This window comes from Cygnus atratus, chromosome 5 (assembly GCF_013377495.2).
Source record: "Cygnus atratus isolate AKBS03 ecotype Queensland, Australia chromosome 5, CAtr_DNAZoo_HiC_assembly, whole genome shotgun sequence".
Taxonomy (NCBI): Eukaryota; Metazoa; Chordata; class Aves; order Anseriformes; family Anatidae; genus Cygnus; species Cygnus atratus.
The window spans coordinates 32,323,441-32,341,410 of record NC_066366.1 but is presented as its reverse complement, the minus strand read 5'-3'; the positions used below and the strand labels follow the sequence as shown (position 1 = coordinate 32,341,410).

Here is a 17,970-nt window from a genome sequence, read left to right as displayed (position 1 = left end):
AGTACACTCCAGGCACCTGATGAAGTGCGAACTTTGCGGAGAGAGGCAAGCTTTCAGAGTCCAGTGAATGCTGAGAACATGGATGGTGCCTTTGTAATGGCTGCCAGGTTAATGGGGTTGAGTGATAACAGCAAAATGTGGAAATTTTGTCACCCTTTGCCTTCCTTTCCTTAGTTGCTTCTTTGTGTTTGGAGCTACAGTTCCTCAGATAATCTTCTTTATTCTTTCCTTTTTACTATATGAGGAGTGATTCTGTCCTTCTGTCTGATACATTGTGCAAAACCTTAATTTCTTTCTGAGGCCTGATGAAAAAATACCATAACTGAAGTTTTTCTCAAGGAGAGAGAAGACAGTAAGGCTTCAGCAGGCCTCTTTGCTTTTGATTTCATTGCAAGTCATCTCTCTTAACTGTCCTCTGAAGATACAGTTGCATGTCATGGCAGGATAGGTTTCAGCTTTCTCCCATTCTGTAAGCAGGACATAATAGCATGTAACAGTAAGTAAAGGTGTAGTTAGAACGGAAGTGAGTGACAGAAATCCGAATGCCCTCTACAGTTTCCCTGCACAAGCCTGTGCAGTTGTGAGTCTATGCTTTTTAGTTTCCTTATAGGCAAAACTGGGATAATGATAATACTTTTCTGGCCAACCTCTCCTGAGGCTAGTTTATTATAAGCTATAAAAAGAAAGGCTTGGGGAAGTCATTGCAGCTCTGTTGGGATGTGATGTTTTTGCAGGACATACCTGGAAGAGGAGCTGACTAAAGCCCGTGAGAAACCAAAGCTGCGTAAGGACATGTACAAGAAAATGATTGAAGTGGATCCTCTTGCTCCCACAGCTGAGGAGAATGCCCAGCATGCTGTCACCAAGCCCCGATACATGCAGTGGAGGGAAACAATCAGCTCTAGTGCCAACCTGGGCTTCAGAATCGAAGGGATTAAGGTAATAATTACCCTTTTGCCTGTTCTTGGTGACTGAACTTTGATATGTTGATTAATTAAAATGTGAGTGTGCATCAGTAGCTGCGTTTTCCAAAGGGTTACATAAAAATGCATTAATTGAATCCATAGAGTTCAGTGTTCTGTGGCTTTAAAGCATCGATTGTAATTATAACAGAGTAGTGTCAAAGAAGTTGAGCATCAAATGTGTATCAGCCATGCTTGGCTCAACCACAGAGACGTTGCAGGAAGAAGCCATGCAGGTACACAGTGTATATACAAAGACAATCAAACTCGTAAGGAAGAATTCAGAACTGATTAAGTAACTGCCTCTCCTCATGTAATATTTTTTTTTAGTCTAGAAACTATACATATTTATTCCAAGTGAATCACAGTAAAGAGGCTTTGTTCCAGTTATGCTTATTTGCAAGGCATGTTAAAACATTAGATAGATATTCTTAGGAAAGAGGAAACCTCTTTTAAGTACATGACAATATCCAGTATAGATGGGCTGAAATAAAGCCAAAAAAAAAAAAAACAGAGATAAAATTTGTCCATCAACAAAATCCATCTGCTGTTCTTAATGGATGAGTTTGTGTCCCTAGACCATTCCTAGGATACTACCTTACAGACACAGAAGTACCTTTGCAATTTTCTTTCCTACCCATTAATTCTTTATATTTGTTGTGTCCTGTGGCAATATCAGGTACCTGTCCAGAAGCCCTCAGGACCTACACTTAGAATATCAGCAACCCCACTAAGTTACTTGGATATAACAGAAGTGCCTTCTGCTTGCATAGGTCTGTCACAGCTAGCCTGAAACTAGTGTGCTTGCGTTCTGATAGCGGGATACGTGTAGCAGCACGGAGCGTGGTGAGGACTGCCCAAACCTGCCTCAGCCCTGGATGAATGCTTGCTAGCTGAGGCCCATGCCAGTGGCTGTGAAGATGTTAGCGTGGGTTACCCTGTGTGATTTTCAGGACGGTCATCAGAGCACAGCTGTGCATTGTCAGCATATATGTTTAACTTAGGTATGTTTGGATGTCATAAGTGATAATTTGAATTACTTTTGCTTCTGTTTCATTGTTCAAGCACATAGGAAGAAGAAAGGGATAAAAGAGGGTGAGGCTCGTGAGCAGAGCAGAGGCTCTTTAACCACCCCTTTCTTCTCTGCTTCCCTGTGTTGTCTTCTCCCTTCCTCATTCACAGATTCTCCTGCTGTGATACAGGAACTAGTGCTTCCAGCTCATGCTGTGCTGGCCCCCTGTATGCTGTGCCACCCACTCCTGACTGTTAGGCACAGGCATTCTCATGTGGGAACTGTCTGGGTGGAGATGATCTGGCTTTAGTTCAGCAAACACTCTTTCTGTCTTACCCTTTAGCCATCTAATGATGTATCATGGTACCTATTTTAATCCTGTACCACTTAAGCCCTTCGATGCTCTCTGTAATGGAATCAGAAACCCAGATGATCTCAGGACCGTTTACATATGTTCAGAAGCTCTTTGATCAGTGTAGAGGACTTAGAGATTTATGTTGAGTTCTGAAGAGTGACTGAGCTAAGGGAGTATAAGGGAGCTCCAGTAAAACCTCCGGTCTTGTTCTTTGTGATTTGGCTGTCTGTCAGAGGTGGGGAGGAGCACTTGGCACACAGACTGCATGGTATTTCCCTCTGTCAAGACAATGCTGGAACTGTGTAAAACAGGGCACAAATACTTAATCCTGTTTTAAGCACAAGAGGTGCTTTGGAGTACTCCAGTGCATTACCTTTTTGACTGTCTTTCTATGCTGTCATGAGTGATCTAGGCATCATTCTCCTATTTTTGTATGTGGAGAAGAGGCAACAGAAGTTGTTCAAGCAACACAGCTAGTCAGTACTTCCAGCACTGTCACAGGAGCTGAACTGTACATCCTGTTCTGTATATTTGCAGAGCAGCAAAACTCTGCTGTGAAGGTCCCCATTTTGAAAGGAAAGCCTATAAGGATCTGTAATGCCAGTGACTGGTTCATGGGAAAAAGGGGTTGTCCTCCCTGAGTATGCTGATAATTCCTGGAGTTAGGTCAGCAGATACGTTGTGTGGTTGTTCAAGAATATTCCTGTCCTGTGGCTGCTGGGGTAAGAAGCAGAAGCAAAGAAGGTAAAAGTATAGAAGCCCTTCTGTGAAGTGGCTCCCTGTAAATGAGGTTCAGAATGCAGGTTTCCTCTCAGAGGGACTGCCTGAAGGCTTGGTCTCGCTAACGCTGTCTCTACAACAGTAAACTAATAGTTTTGAGGAGCAGAGACGCATGGGGCTGAGAATCAGGAGTTCTTGCTTCCCATTCTGTCAGTGAATCTCTGTGCAGTTTTGGAAATTACTTCTCCCTTTGGTATCATTCCTTTAGATGTCAGCCGGGATAGCCATTTGCCCAGAAGGACATCACATTTGATTCATTACTCTTTGTTAAATCCATTTAGGTCACAACCTTAACCCAGAGCCCTTTAAGGGAAGTCTGCAGAGTAATCTGAGCAATACCACACAGGCTAAGATAGGTAGCAATATCCTGTGGAGCAGCCAGACCTGCTGTCCTGCCAGCCTTGTCACTGCCACATCTGGTGAGAAGAGCTGCAAGCGGCCCCTAGCTGGACTGCGTAGCAGTGTGCTCCGCCGTGCAGGGATGTACATGCGGGAGCTGACAAAAGTATGGCTTCGAGGAGCAAGTTGGGCAAGCACCTCCTGGGGGTCACGTACACCCAGAGCTGTTGCAAGGACCTCATACAGAATATGAAGGATGGTGCAGTTCAAAGCCAGGATTTATGTTTACAGCAAGAAAAGACAGGCAGCGATTATGTTTCCTGCCAACCACTCAAAGCAACAAAATCATGAAAGTATTTCTAAACAACAAGGGAAGAAGCAACTAGTATATCCAGTTTAAAAAAACAACACCACCATAGGAATAGAAGGGAAAATACAGCAGCTCTTCCAGACTTTGCTCTAGGATTTAGGGCATGAGGAGAGATTATTTTAAAATAACCTTACTCCAGAGAAGAGATACGAGACATCAGACTAACCTCCAAATTTCTATGTTCTGTTGAGTATTACTGTACATCAGATCAGATGGCTCCTAACTTGTTCTGCCTACCTGCTGAACTTCTCTTGCATAACTTACACATCTCATCAGGCTGACATGCCACACTTGTATCTGGTCCACAGCCTTGGAATAAAATTCTGTTTATTCTCCTGCTAAAATGTCTGGTAGGTGGGAGGCTGTTCTGCATGGCTTTGCCATTCAGTCAGTTCATTCTTTGCATGATAAATCTGGAAATTTAGTACTACTGGATTTTTTTTTACGTATGTACTAGAAGTCCCAGTTCTGCTGTGGAATAAATAGCGTTTCACCTGCTGAGACCAGAGCTGAATTTAACTAGTTTTGGTGCAGCGACTCTTAACGTGTAGAAGGGAGCATATTTTGACGACCTATTAATTTACTCCTATAATGGAATTATGGAAACTATGAGGGATTATGAGTGATTATGGAATTATCAGGGATTTCATTGGACTGATACAACAGAGAAGAATATGATTTGATAATTCTGCAGGCTTTTGGTGGGTAGGGGCTACCAGCTGCAATAACTACAGTATTTTACATGCATGTCCTAGAGCTTGTATTAGTGTCTTTTGACACAAGGCTTGTTCTTAGGGAAGTGCATACTCATATAGTCTGTGTTGACAGATGTCTTCGATTCACGTGCTGCTCTTAGGTACTTGTAGCCTCACAAGCACAAACTGGCCGCTGCCAGCACACAAGAAGACTAGGTTCTTTTTTCAATAGCAGGATGCTTCTGTATTGAGCTGAATTGTTAGCACAAAAATACTCTGAATTTCTCCAGGACCCAGCCAGGTACAGGCATGCTCACACACTGTTCTTTGCCAAAATTCACACACCTGCCTCATCACTTCTAGCATTTGTATCACTGCTTCCATTGCAAATCTTGAGTTGTTCTTATCTGGAGCTAGCTTTCAATTTTTGTGACTTCTAGGTCATATTAATGTGCAAAGGAACCGAGTCTTAACCACAATTCTTTGGTTTCTACAGTGAAAAACAAAAACAACAAAAACCAACTAAATAGAGGAGGAAAAAAAAAGTGAGTAAAACTGGGTTTGAAAATGTCCCCATACACCTCCCAGCCATGGTTTGGCTACACCAAGCTAGATAGCTAGATGAGCAGACAACTAAAGAGGTCACTGTGGTTTGCCCCATTGAACTTTGCACTGCTACTACTGAGATGTGAGGAAAACCCTCCTGCAGGCTGGTAATATCATGAGTTGTTTGGTTTTGCCTTTTTTTTTTTAAACTGCACTCAACAGGAAATGAAGTGCCATTTAATGTTATCCAATCAGCTTTTTATTTTTTCTCTTCCACCTCTTGCTTGCTTTATCTTCTCTCTTCCTGTTTGACTACTTACTTTCATCTGGTTAGTGAGAGCTTTGCTGCTGATGGTTCAAGAGGATTGACTGATGAGAGGAGTGATATGTGTAGTATAAATTGTCTCTGTTTTTTTTTGCAGAAGGCAGATGGAACATGTAACACAAACTTCAAAACTACAAAGACACAGGAGCAAGTTCTCCAAGTTTTTGTGGAATTCATTGAGGGCAACACAACTATTCTGGTGAGTCTGAACTCTTCAGCTTGACTAATCTTCGATCAATTCAACTTGCTTGAGGGCCATACTTCCATTGATATGAGCAAGATGGATTAAACTACCAAAGAGGAAAATGATTGGACTTTCAGTCCCTCTCAGCAGATGGACTGGACATGGAGACGTGGTTGGCTGAGACCCGTCCTGGCAGCTCTTGCCATGCCAACCTCGGGTTCCTCATGCTACCAAAAAGTCGGAAAGGCTAGCTTGTGGCTTGCCACCAGTCTCCACCCTGAGTGTAAAATACACCAGAAGGACAATGCTGTCCAAGCAAGTATCAGGGTGTTAGAAGAAGTTAGAAGAACTTGTGACTTCGGAATTCAGTTGAGAAGAGATAAAAACAGAGCATGGGGACAGGAAGTGAGACTGGTGGCTGGCAGTGCTCCAATGTGTGAGGCTTGCCTCAAAGAGCAATTCGTGTATTCAGGAATTCATGTTTTTTCAAGGGAAGCATAGCAGGCATGTTGTAGATGGCATAACGTGTCTCCTGTCTTCCGAACTTCAAGGGTTGTCACAGTGTTTTGCTGTGATGTAGATGGCATTATGAGGGAAGATTAGCTCTCCAGGAGCAGCATGCTTGGTAATACAGGGCACCATTAAACATGCATGCTAGAGCTTTATGCATTGAATTTTTTTCCCCCTAATATGTTTGGAGCTTCTTGTCTCTCTTCTTACTATGGTAGATTGAAAGATTTTTTCATTACTTGAAACTTCTCTCTTTTTTCAAAAAAAAAAAAAAAAAGTCTGTTCTGCATCCAGGTGATGTATCATTGCATCCAAAGCAAGACAGATAAATACAGTTGGTGTAACGCATGCAGCAGAGGAACTCTATTCTGATCTTTCACTATGGAAGCCTACTGAAGTGTATTTTCAGATCAACTTTGGAATGATCGCTCTGTTTTAAAGGACCTTTAGCCTAAAATTAGTGTGATCTCTTCATTATATTGATTCTCATAAGCAGGGTATCCTCATTCATTCTCTCCCTGTTTATATATTTTTCTCTCCTCTTCTTCCAGAAAAAATACCTCAAGCGTCTGCAGGAAATTCATATCATTCTTGAATCCTCGGACTTCTTCAAGCGACATGAGGTGCGCAGTGAGTGTAATGCTCTGTGAAGGTGCATTGTTGCTTCATTTTACCATTCAGATGTACTTCAGAATAGCCCCCTGCATTAGTAGAAAGGAGTTTGTAGTAGAAGAAAACTCATGTGTGTTAACAGTACAGATACCTCAAAGCCTCCATCACAACGTTACAGAAGACTAAACCCATTGAGGAATAATAAATCCTCCAACTTTATAACATCCCAGCACTTAGAGCTCTGGGCCACTGTTGGGAATGGTTTATTAGTGCCAGTTTCCTGTGGTTTCTCTAATTTCAGTGTTTTCCAGTGGGAATGCTTTATTTTACCTTGTTGATTTCCACTTGTCACTGGAGGCAATTTTATTAATCACAGGTCATGGTCTTTCTTTGAAAGTAGTTACTGGCTTTTGCTGAATCGCTCAAACTGAGATCTGCTGCCAAGTGAGGTGGCAAACTGCTTTTCTCCCCTCTGTCTACTGGGTCCTTTTTGCCACCCAGGTACCTGTTTATGTTATTGATCAATTTTGTTATGCAAATGGGGCATGCAAATTGTCAATGTACAAGCAGTGCAGCCCCAAAGTCTGATGGTCCCAGGTGAGAAGGTCATCTGAGGAGGTTGTCTTCTTGGAGGCATAAGTGACAGGGGAGACGTAACGATGTGTTTTTAACCACGTCATCTCCATCTGCCTTCCAGGTCGTTGGAAGCTCACTACTTTTTGTACATGATGGCAGTGGGAATGCCAATGTGTGGCTGATTGATTTTGGAAAGACCACCCTTCTCCCTGATGGGCAGACACTGGATCACAGGATCCCCTGGCAAGAAGGCAACAGGGAGGACGGGTACTTGTTGGGATTGGACAATTTGATTCGCATCTTGGAGAGCATCACTGAAAGATGAGTTGAGAGTGGCACAAAACTTACAGGGCTGCTTTGTAACTTTCTGCTCTACTGGAATCACTCGGAAGGAAACCTCTTTAACTCCCTCCAAACTCCTGAGGTCATCACAGTGCAGAGGGAACTGCTTCCAGAGCCCAGCAGTTAGTTATCAAAATGACATTTGCATCAGCCCTCTGTGAACCTAAGTAACTAACTCCAGATTGGTCTGTATTGCACCAGCCTAACGTCAGGCTGGTCTTCAGAGAATCAAGGTCTCCATACTCAGGAATCACACCAGCATGAGTCAAGAGGTCTGTATGGTAAACCAGAACGATTCTGATTTATGGCAAACAGATGGGACTCCAGATTACCTCTTAGTGAACAAGAGCAAGTGACTGGGGATTCAGGGTAGGAATAACATTTTTTCAGGGAACCGCATAGTTTTGAAACCAGCAGGAGTGTTTTTTTCCCTAATTCCAAGTCTCCTTGCTCTTGTGCGTACTATAGGTTGGACCAACAACAGCTGCTGTATTGTGTTATAGGTGTGCACAAGGTGGAGATTGGTGATAATCAGAAGAAACCTGGAGCAAAGGGAGACAACAGTTTGTAGTAGCTGGATGTGGTAACTTCTGTCGATCAGTCCTCTCCCCACCCTAGCTTCAATTCACTTCTGTCCAAGAACAGCCTTGCTTTTTATGTAGCCTCTCAGGAGATTACAGATACGCTAGGGAGAGAATAGCAGACTGTTGTCTCCAAAAACATTTGACTTTCAGACTGGGTGGGCTGCTGGAAAAGTGCCTAGCTTGGCAAGTTTGGCCTCTTGTGGCTGAACTGCAGTTCTGAAAATCAGTAATAACACTCTGGCACACAGACTGGGGAACTAAGGGTTTTTTTTCAAGGCTTATTTATTTTTAAGCTAAAACCCCTATACACATGCACACATCTGCACGCACTAGTAGCCAGCAACCACTGTGATCTCTTCAGATCATAGTGTGACTGTCTTCTAATGCACGTGAAAGAGGTGACTTCTTGGCCATGTTCCTGTTCCCAAGTATGATGCTGTCACGTAAGTGTATAGATTGGAGCAGCGATCAGGAAGGTAATGTTTCTGCATTCACAGCATTACACTAATGACAATTCCTAGGTGTCCTTTCTCCAAGGTATCAGCTGTTAACTCAGGGCAGTTTGGGGGGAGGAATGTCAATGTGTCACATCCCCTAATCCCTGTCTGGAATCACAGGGCCACTTGTGCTTATTTTTTTTTTTTTTCACTGTGGCCCAGGCACAACGTCAGTGTTAGATGAAAATCAAGAAATACTGAAATGATGCATTTTCTTTTAATGGCTTCACCTACCATTGCTGTTGGTTGCCTCTAGCCACTTGAACAGTTTTTTAAATACTAGCAGTATAAATACTATCAGTATTCACCTGTTCACTCACATTCCAGGTTTTAATATAAGTAATATGATAATGCAGTTTCCAAAATGAGGACGAGACTTATATTAGTATTTGATTAATTCCCTTTTAACATCTTAAGCTGGTAATGCATGTTGATCAGAAATTGCTCTCTCTTGCCAGTGTCCTGTACTCGGATGTGATTCCAAGAACTTTAGGATATATGAAGGTAACTCCAAGCCTTGGGAAACTGCTATTTCAAGTAATAACGATGACTGTGAGCATAAAAAAAAAAAAAAAAAAACAACAAAAAAAACCACAACAAACACCTGTACAGTCCAGCTCTGGAATGAAATGCAGCTATAACATTTGTAATTAAAATTGAAGGGCCTAAAAGAATTTCTTAAAAAAAGAGTTACTTTAGATAATACACTACTGTACCAAGAGATCAGCTCTAATAACTTTTTCATCACCTCTAAACAAACAGCAGTATTAAAACTCAATCTTGATTGTGGCCTGAAAGTTAGAGGACATAAAGTGGGTATTTTGTAGGAAATAGTGAGGCATGGAGACATTGCATCCTTAAACAGAAATTGTTTGAAACAGATAATTTTTGCAGTTCACTGCAAATACAGGTTTCTTCTGTGGTCTCCCAGAGTCCTTCTCAAGTTTATTTTCATGGTAGTATGCTAATGAGTTTTCCACTTTTTCAGGTTTTATTAGCTGTTTCAGAGAGTTTATGCATTTTTTTTAAAGTTGTGGTGAGCCTTCTATAGCAAGCATGCATATTAGCATTCCAGATGCCTCCTAACTTTGAAATTGCTACGAGATGACAAATCAATCTGTGATGACTTTCATACACTTAATTTAAAAAAAAAAAATCTTCCTCCTTTCCTGCAGCCAACAGGTAAACAAACCATCCGTTAGCAGTGCTTAAAGGGAAAAGCAGGTAAATGGGTCCTACAGGAGAGGACTTTAATAACGAGACCTTGTCTATAAGACTGCAATTTCAGAGAGGGAAAAAAAAAAAAACTAGAGAAGTTAGACATGAGACTGTTAAGGTGATACAATTCATTAGTGGTCTGCCTAATTACTCTTCAGAGTTGAATGCTTTCTTTTTTTGTTATCACATATATGGAACTTTTGTACCAGTGCAACGTATTTTTGGGGGTGGGGTGTGGGAGGAGGATGTAGAAGGTAAAAGTTAGTTGGTGCTCAAATGTTATTTGGGACTTTGAGACAAACTTTTAGAATTAATGTCCAGTTTTAAAAGAGAAGTAGAAGCAATGTGGTACCAGTAGCTCCAAAAAAACTGACTGCTGCTAGCACCTCAAAGGGTGGTTTGCAGTATATAGTCTTAGGGGAAAACATGAGAAGTGCTTTATTGCTGTGCAGTAGTTGGAGAGGTAAGGAAAATAGAAAACCTCTGCTATAGCAGTCCCTGCTCTGGAAACCCTTTCTAAATGCTAAATAGTTTTAGCAAGTTTGTTTTGAAATGGCCCTTTGGCTTGTCAAAGGGTTAGAAAGGAAGAAACCACAATCTAACATTCTGCTGCTGTTACAGGAAAGGTGAAAAGGAGGAAGCTTTCCATTAGCAAATGCCAAGTGTAGGACTGCAAATGAGGACTGGAGCTCTCAGGGGCTGGAGGCTAGGCACTCACGAGCAAATTATCACAGGGTAAGTTAGATACCTTGATTCACATCAGAAGTCCCAGAGTGCCCGTGTATGTACACTCACGTGCTACTGTGAGGAAGCAGCATAGCTTTCTTTCACTATGGGTTAAGTTGCCTTGAACAAGGTTGTATTTATGGGAGGGTCAACATGATGCCTTTGCACAGGCATTTACTGTACGAGAGCTGATGCATGACAACCAAGGCACTTGCTCACATACAAGTCTAGAACACAGTTCTTTAATGCTTCTGCTGAGCTATTGCCTCACTCTGGAGACACTGAAATCACATGCGTTTCCACAGCATGCTAAGATATGCTGGTCCAGAGGCACCTTGGTGCTGAGCAGCTAACCTCTGAGTTAGGCACCAAGGTCATTAAACTCACTAGTTAGATGCAGCAACGTTCAGTACCGTAGCTGCTGCATGCCTGTGTGAATCTAGCAGTAAGACTTCTCTTCCCCAACTTTGACAATGGCTTTCTTTTTGGCCTTGGATAACTATCCTAGGCCTCAGTTTTGTTCCCATTTTACAGATGGGAATAGTATGTACTTACCTCACAGGAATGGTGTGAGGCTGTATTTCATTATTGCTTGCAAGATGCTGTGAGATTCTTTGGAGGAAGGTGCAGTATAGAAATAAACAAACAAATACATCAGATAAGTTTTTAAATGATAGGTGTTAAGGTCCCCCCAGATATAAATTTGGATTAAATTTAACCAAAGTGATGCAAATTAAATCCCTCTTTATTTTATACATGTGGAATATTCACTTACCATCTGATCTAGTTCCTATGATAGGGAAAGATTTCGATGGGAGTTGGACCAAACCATTAAGTATCTCAGAGGGCTCTTGCTTTTTTTTTTTTTATTGCTGTAGTTATTATTTGTTATGGTACTGAGATCAAATGGCCTGTATCATCCACAGTGCATCTGTTCTGAACACTACAATGCAATGCTGACCATGGTCACTTTTGACATTGACTGTATTGACTGTTTGTTACTCTGAAGTGTGTATGCTAATAAATAAATGAGACTGAAGGAAAAAAGGGCAAAGACTGCTTCTAGTCTTTAGCATCCAATATTTCCTAAAACAAAACTGGTTCTAAGACCTTTAGAAGCTAACATTGGAACTTGGTTCCCAATACTATTTGGAACACGTGCTTCAGAGCCCAGTCCACACACCGTTTGACAGCTTCCATAGAGGTAAGTTCTGTCTCAAGAATCCCATTCCTCCAGTATATTTAAAAATAATGCAGAAAAAGGCACTTTGCACACTCAGGGCATTTGCTTTCACAGGGCGGTCTTGTGTGGCAGCAGGGAGCAAGCAGTGCCCTGCTCCTGGAGTCAGTCCTCCTGGACTGGCAACGTTTCTCAACAAGACCATGTTCTCTTACCTGTGTGCAAAGTGTATTTAATGTAGAGGGAAACAAGTAGTCACCACTAGTGTCTCTTTATTTTGTGTTGCAAATATAAAGTGTACATTTGTCCAACTTTAAGTTGCATAGAAGCAGGCTCGTCATCTCCTTGTGTACAGTAGTCACCCAAAAAGGTAAGTTGGCAAGAAGTATGGCATTGTTCAGAGGTAATGACAAATCAAAACCAGTTCATTTCAGTGAAAATGTCATGTGATGAGACTGACATGTTAGTGATACCATGCCTAAGGTCCCTGCATCAGATTAGAAACAGTAGGCAGCCAGAAACAGGGCGAGCGAGCCCATGTCTGCCGGGTCTGGCATAATTCTGCTGCTCAAGGGACTGCGGAAATGTGAGCCTTGCCTGACACAGCTGAGGAGATGCAAATACTTTGGGGAAGACCGGATTCCCAGCAATTCTCTCCTATTTCAGGTAAGGAGGGGGAAGGGTACTGGAGGTGGAATAAGTTACACTTGGAAAAGCCTGTAACTATTTAATTATACTTCTGAAGCTGTCTTAGTGCGCAACTGCCCATTAGGAAATTAGGAGAGAACTTACCTCAGGAAAAGGGTATGAACAAGTGGGACACCTTAAATCTGTGCACAGTTAAAAGTTCTGTCTGCTTAAAGGGAAAATGAAGATGCAAAACACTTGAAGTAGATGAGAGAAAAAATAAAGAAATGGGAAGCAAGAGTATCAACAAATATGCAAAGAGAAAGGCAAATTGAAATTTGCAATATTATTTCATCTTTTTTCTTATAGAGTCCTCTTTAAAAGGTAGTAGATATGAGGCTGTATGAAGCAAAATAAAGTACTAAAATCCAAAAGAAAAAAACACCTATACATACATCTAAAAATAAGTCGTTAGATAGACTATGTTAAAACACAGACACCCAACAGGAAGAAAAAAGTATTACATTCCTACAGATGGCTGATTCTCCAGCAGGGAACTGTTGGAAGACTTCTCATATGGAGTACAGGACTGAGTTAATCCCAGTCAACAGCTCACGTCATTTCTCTAGGAAAAAAAATCATTTTTGGCTTTCAATTGAAAAAGTAATCTACACTAACTTTGACGATATGGATTCAACTCATTCATTATGCACTAGGTGTATCTCCTAAAAAAACAATTTGAAGCAAATGGTATTTTGAAATGGTAGAATTTGGGCACTATAAAATCTGTAATTGTATGAACGGTCAGTCTCAGAATTGTAGGAATTGAAGGCTGTAGTATACATTGAAGTTGTTATTTTACTTTTTCAATAATATGACTTTGACAGCATATTGCATTTCAGCATCACTGTAGGAGCAATATTAGTATTATTTCCTTCACTATCTTCATTAAAAAATCATTATCGTGATGGTTTTTATGAAGTAGCTAAGAGATCAGATACAGAAAAACTGTTATGGGTCAAAGTTTCATGGCAACTATACTGACAGAAGTTTGTTTACCTTTATTTCCATTTGAGGGAGTTAAGAGCATATAAAAATGCCGGTTGCTAATGTAGTTTCTTCTAAAATTCCCAGCTATTTCTTTCAGTGCCCATTTGGTATGTGCAGATCCATGTTCTGTCTTGTTGCAGAACACTGCATCTGACTCAGTAAATCCCTGAGCTGCATGCTGTTGTAAATCAGAAAAGTACTGTAGGAAATAGTCAGTACATGCTCATTATACTCTTACGGTTGCCTTTCAACACCCCCACTGTTGGTCAGTCTCAGAGATGACATACTGGGCTGGATGGAGTTTTATTGTGGCTCAGCACAGCTTTCTCTCTGCTCTTCCTGTAATTAAGTACATTGACTCAACTATTTATTCAGTAAAAACATGTACGTTATCCAAAGTGCTGGACTGACAAACTCACATTTTATGAGTAAAATTAGGAGAGAGTGACACAAATCTGCCTGTGGCATTGGTGAATAGTAGAAAAACTATAGTTCCAACTTTACTCTTTTCTCACTTAACTTTTCAATATCTTACCTCATTTTATCACTGTTTGCCTTTCTAAATTCATGAATTAAGTTGAAGCAAATGCTGCGTATGGGGAAAACAATGGTAGCTCAAGGTGCGTAACCATGTGGAGCAGGGATCTCACCTGCTTCTTGCTGGAATCCTAGCGTTATTGTATAATCATTTCCACATAAACGTCTAAGAAATGTCTATTGCCTGCTTGCCTGCTACCTTATAAAAAGTCTACAGGAAGAAAAGGTGGTACAATTCTCAACTTCCTATGACTTCTAAACAAGTCCATATTTCACTCCTCAACACCAATTTCCACCCCGTGGTGATTGCTAGGGAGAATTGAAAGAGTTGCCACTCACCTGCAAATGCATGGTCATGGCCACCAGTGCTCCGCTCAGAACAGAGCCTGTCACAAACAAGTGCTGGAAAGTGATCTCAAGTCACATCCATTGCGGTTGAGCTAGGACCACTACACTCTGCTGCAGCCTTATCACATATGCAGGGAGAAAGGGTCCTAGTTGCTGGTGCCCGCTCACAACAGTTGGTGAGTTTGATAGCTCACCCTTGGGTGAAAAACTACTACAGCACAAACCACAGGGCTAACATAATCCAAAAGGTAAGGTTGCTGAAGATGAGGTGGTGTTAATCCAACTAGCTAAAATTAGGTTTATTTATTCTTGACAAGCAGGTTGCAGAGGTGGCCTTCCTGAGATATAACCAAAAATGTTAGCCTCTGCAGGGGGAAAGAATGAGTACGCAAATTTCCTGCTAACTCTGCCTCATCTAGCCTGGCTGTAGCAGCTTCTGGACATATGATAGGACAGGCAATGAGCCAAAAGGGTGAGTAGCTGCCCTGGCCACCTGTCACTTCACAACATGGATTTGGGATTTTTTTCCATACCATACAGTCATTGTTAAAAGGGTACCATCATCACCAGTCAGATCTGGAAATGAAAGCATATAAAACTACTCATTCTAAAGCCAGAGGTATGTATAGGACTATAGGAAGCTAGGAGCAAATACAAAGCCAGACAAAGCATGGAACCTGAGCTGAGGGTGTGCACTTCACTGACGAGGTGGATTCAGACTTCACTCTGTGCTGTTCTGTACCACACATCTACAGCAACCATCCCCGAATGACGCAGAGCACATGAAATCTGTGGTCAAAGCAAACTCTCTCCTGCCAACCCCCATCTTCAGACTGCGCATACAGCTATCACCACGCACGACACCTGTACCGGGGCACCTCTTCCCTCAGAAGAGAGCAAGACAGAGTCTACAACTGACATCGTGGTATACAACTTGATTATGTGTGAAGGCAGCACGTAATTTGCCATTGCAAGTTGGCAGTGAAACCTTCAGGAGTGGGATGAGGACAAAATGCTTCTGAGACTGTTCTGGCTTAAACAAAATGATTTACTTTTTCAGTCTCCTTGTCTTGCAGGCATTAACCAGTAAACATCAGTTTAGACCCTAAACAGCAGAAGAAAGCATTAGAAATCATCTCTCTTCAGAACAAACAACAGCTACCTTAACCAGGAAGTCAAAGGCTAGAAGAAATGACTATCTGCTCAGGTGTGTGAAGCCAAGGCATGGTTTTAGCTTTCTCAAGTGGCTGAGCTATTCTGCCTTGCTGTGGAAGGGACACTGTAAGGCAGTGCTTGTACTAAACAGGTTCCCCTTCACTCTACCCCCCCACCCCCCTTGCGTTACCCTGTTCCTACCTCAGAGGCGTACGGATTAAAACCGAGAACAACTCCAGCCCGCAAAAACACTACACAGTTACCCTAGAACTTCAGCTTAATGCTTATCAACATAGCACAGGAAATTACTGCTGTATATTGAAGTACTTACAAAAAATGAAGTTCATCCCAAGAAAAGTCCATTAAAGATAAAGACAGTCCATTTTTCATCATCCCATGTGGCTCACCCTTTCTTGGAAAACCACCTGTCCCTTCCACACCAGGAGCTGTGAAGAACTCAACACCATGAGGTAAACAGCATATTTTCTTCACTATTCAAATGGATGCCATCAACTCCCAACTATTTTTTTTATAGTAAATGTATTTTCCTCTTCATCGCTTGTTTTCAAAACACATGCTCAGAGGATCCTGGATATTTTTTTTCATTCTTTCTGCTGCTTCCAATTTGAGCAGTAGCTTCATGTTTTTCCACATGGTCTGCTAATGAAACAGATGCAAATGTAGCTGCTATTTATTTACATCCCTGTTGCTGCATGAGCATCATTAGAAAGTCATCAGGATGGCAAAAAAGCTCTAGGGAGTATAGAAGCCTTTGCACGTTGGTTGCTGCTGGCACAGCATGCATTTTTGGTTTCATAAGTCAGTAAGAAGAGCAATCTATGTTGGTCATTTGTTTCATCCAAACACTGTGGTTGGATGATAGGTCTGTTTCTTTTCACCTGAGCAGATTGAGGAGGAATTCTTCCATTAGGTGTTGTATTCTGAATCAGAGCAGCAATGCCGTTGTCCTCTATAGCTAAGCTGGTCCAGTGGAACACATCTGATGGACAGAGATGGAAATGCAACTGTCTTTAATGATTTGGGAATCTGGCAGGTAGAAGGAGGAAGCAGATCATTGCTGATGTTGAAACATCACCCATCTGAAGGAACTTAAATGGAGGAAGTAAGTAAAATAGGAAGCAGTTCAAGTTTGCTCTTCCTGACACACACATTCCCTGATCTTTGGAAGAATCTTTCCTGTTATACTGGTGTAACACTCAGGTCATCTGACAAAGACAGACCAGAGTCCCTCTCTCTTGCTGTTTTCTCTGTTTTATACAAGGGCTTCTCATCTGTATGCAGACTGGAGCTCCTTAGCACAGCTGCTCTGACCCCTGCCAAAACTGATGGCTGGTGGTCAGTGCTATAGCACAGATCATCATAGGCATAATTTACATTGCCGCAGGGGAAAGTCTGGAGTTTCACCAGTTCAATCCCACCAATATCCAAGTGAGGGCAGTTGCTTCGACTTGGAGATGCTGGAGATGCCCGAGAACTAGGAGAAGAGCTGCAATTCCCATCAAAGCCTGAATCTTCTCGCTCTGGAGTTGCTTTCAGCTTGGAGGTGGGGCTCAAGTGACAGATGTTCTCTAGCACCCAGGATCCATAGGTTGGGTTCCAAAGGTTTTTTGTTTTGTTCTTCAGTCTGTGGGTTGGTGGATTGCTGAGTTCTAACTTCTGGTTTGAAGTCTGCTGGATCCAGGACCCACTGTTGAAATCACTGAGGCAGGGCAGGCTGGGTCCTCGAGCAGTCCGGTTGCTCAGGTTCTCCACCAGTAGTTCTTGTGGACACTGTACAAGTTTGTGCCCAGCATGGTGGGAGTCCAGCGTTTTAGGTGTTGTCTGAGGTGTGAGAGAAGGGCTCACCAACAGGGGCACCATCCCACTGGAAACGTTTGGGCGCATGACTGTGCTCCCTTCATCCTCTGGTGCTGGGCTGCACTCCACGGGCAGCTCGGTGTTGATCACATCAGGGTCCTAGAGGAGAGAGGATTACACAAAAAAGCATAACCATTTGAGCACCTCCAGGGTGACTGACACACCTGCATTTTCAGAGAAATAGCGGTGAGAGAAAAAAAAAAAAACTTCTGGCAGAGACTGACATCAGGTTTGGGCAATATTCCTGCACATCATATAAGCATGCTGTGATAAGCATGCTGTGTGCTGTTAGAACATGCAAAAATGCTCTCTTTTTTTATGTGCTTCCTTTGAACAGCAGCTGTACTTTATTGAAATCAGCAGCTAGGCTAGGGGTCACCAGGTATGTAATGTTCTCAGGCAGGTTGGATCCAGGAGTCTAGCAGTAAAATGCTACCAGATGGTGAACTCACTGTGCCATCTCCCACCCCACCCCGCTCCCAGTTCAGCCATGGCTTTCAAGCAGCACTAGACAAGGTCATAATAAGGACCTTGAAAGACATGAGTACCTTTCCATCACAAA

At 42.2% G+C, this 17,970-nt stretch overlaps 2 protein-coding genes across 2 annotated transcripts in view; one reads left to right on the top strand and one right to left on the bottom strand.

Moving 5' to 3' along the window:
* Nucleotides 1-11,668, top strand: part of ITPKA (inositol-trisphosphate 3-kinase A) — a 39,198-nt gene extending 27,530 nt beyond the window's left edge. Inside the window, exons 4-7 of the mRNA XM_035539672.2 lie at nucleotides 735-939; nucleotides 5,482-5,583; nucleotides 6,630-6,701; nucleotides 7,388-11,668. Coding sequence (XP_035395565.1) covers nucleotides 735-939; nucleotides 5,482-5,583; nucleotides 6,630-6,701; nucleotides 7,388-7,591 — 583 coding nt within the window. The 3' untranslated portion in view covers nucleotides 7,592-11,668. The remainder of the gene's footprint in view (nucleotides 1-734; nucleotides 940-5,481; nucleotides 5,584-6,629; nucleotides 6,702-7,387) is intronic.
* Nucleotides 11,669-16,730: 5,062 nt separating this feature from the next.
* Nucleotides 16,731-17,970, bottom strand: part of LTK (leukocyte receptor tyrosine kinase) — a 61,298-nt gene continuing 60,058 nt past the window's right edge. The window contains exon 31 of the mRNA XM_050710849.1: nucleotides 16,731-17,507. Coding sequence (XP_050566806.1) covers nucleotides 16,731-17,507 — 777 coding nt within the window. The remainder of the gene's footprint in view (nucleotides 17,508-17,970) is intronic.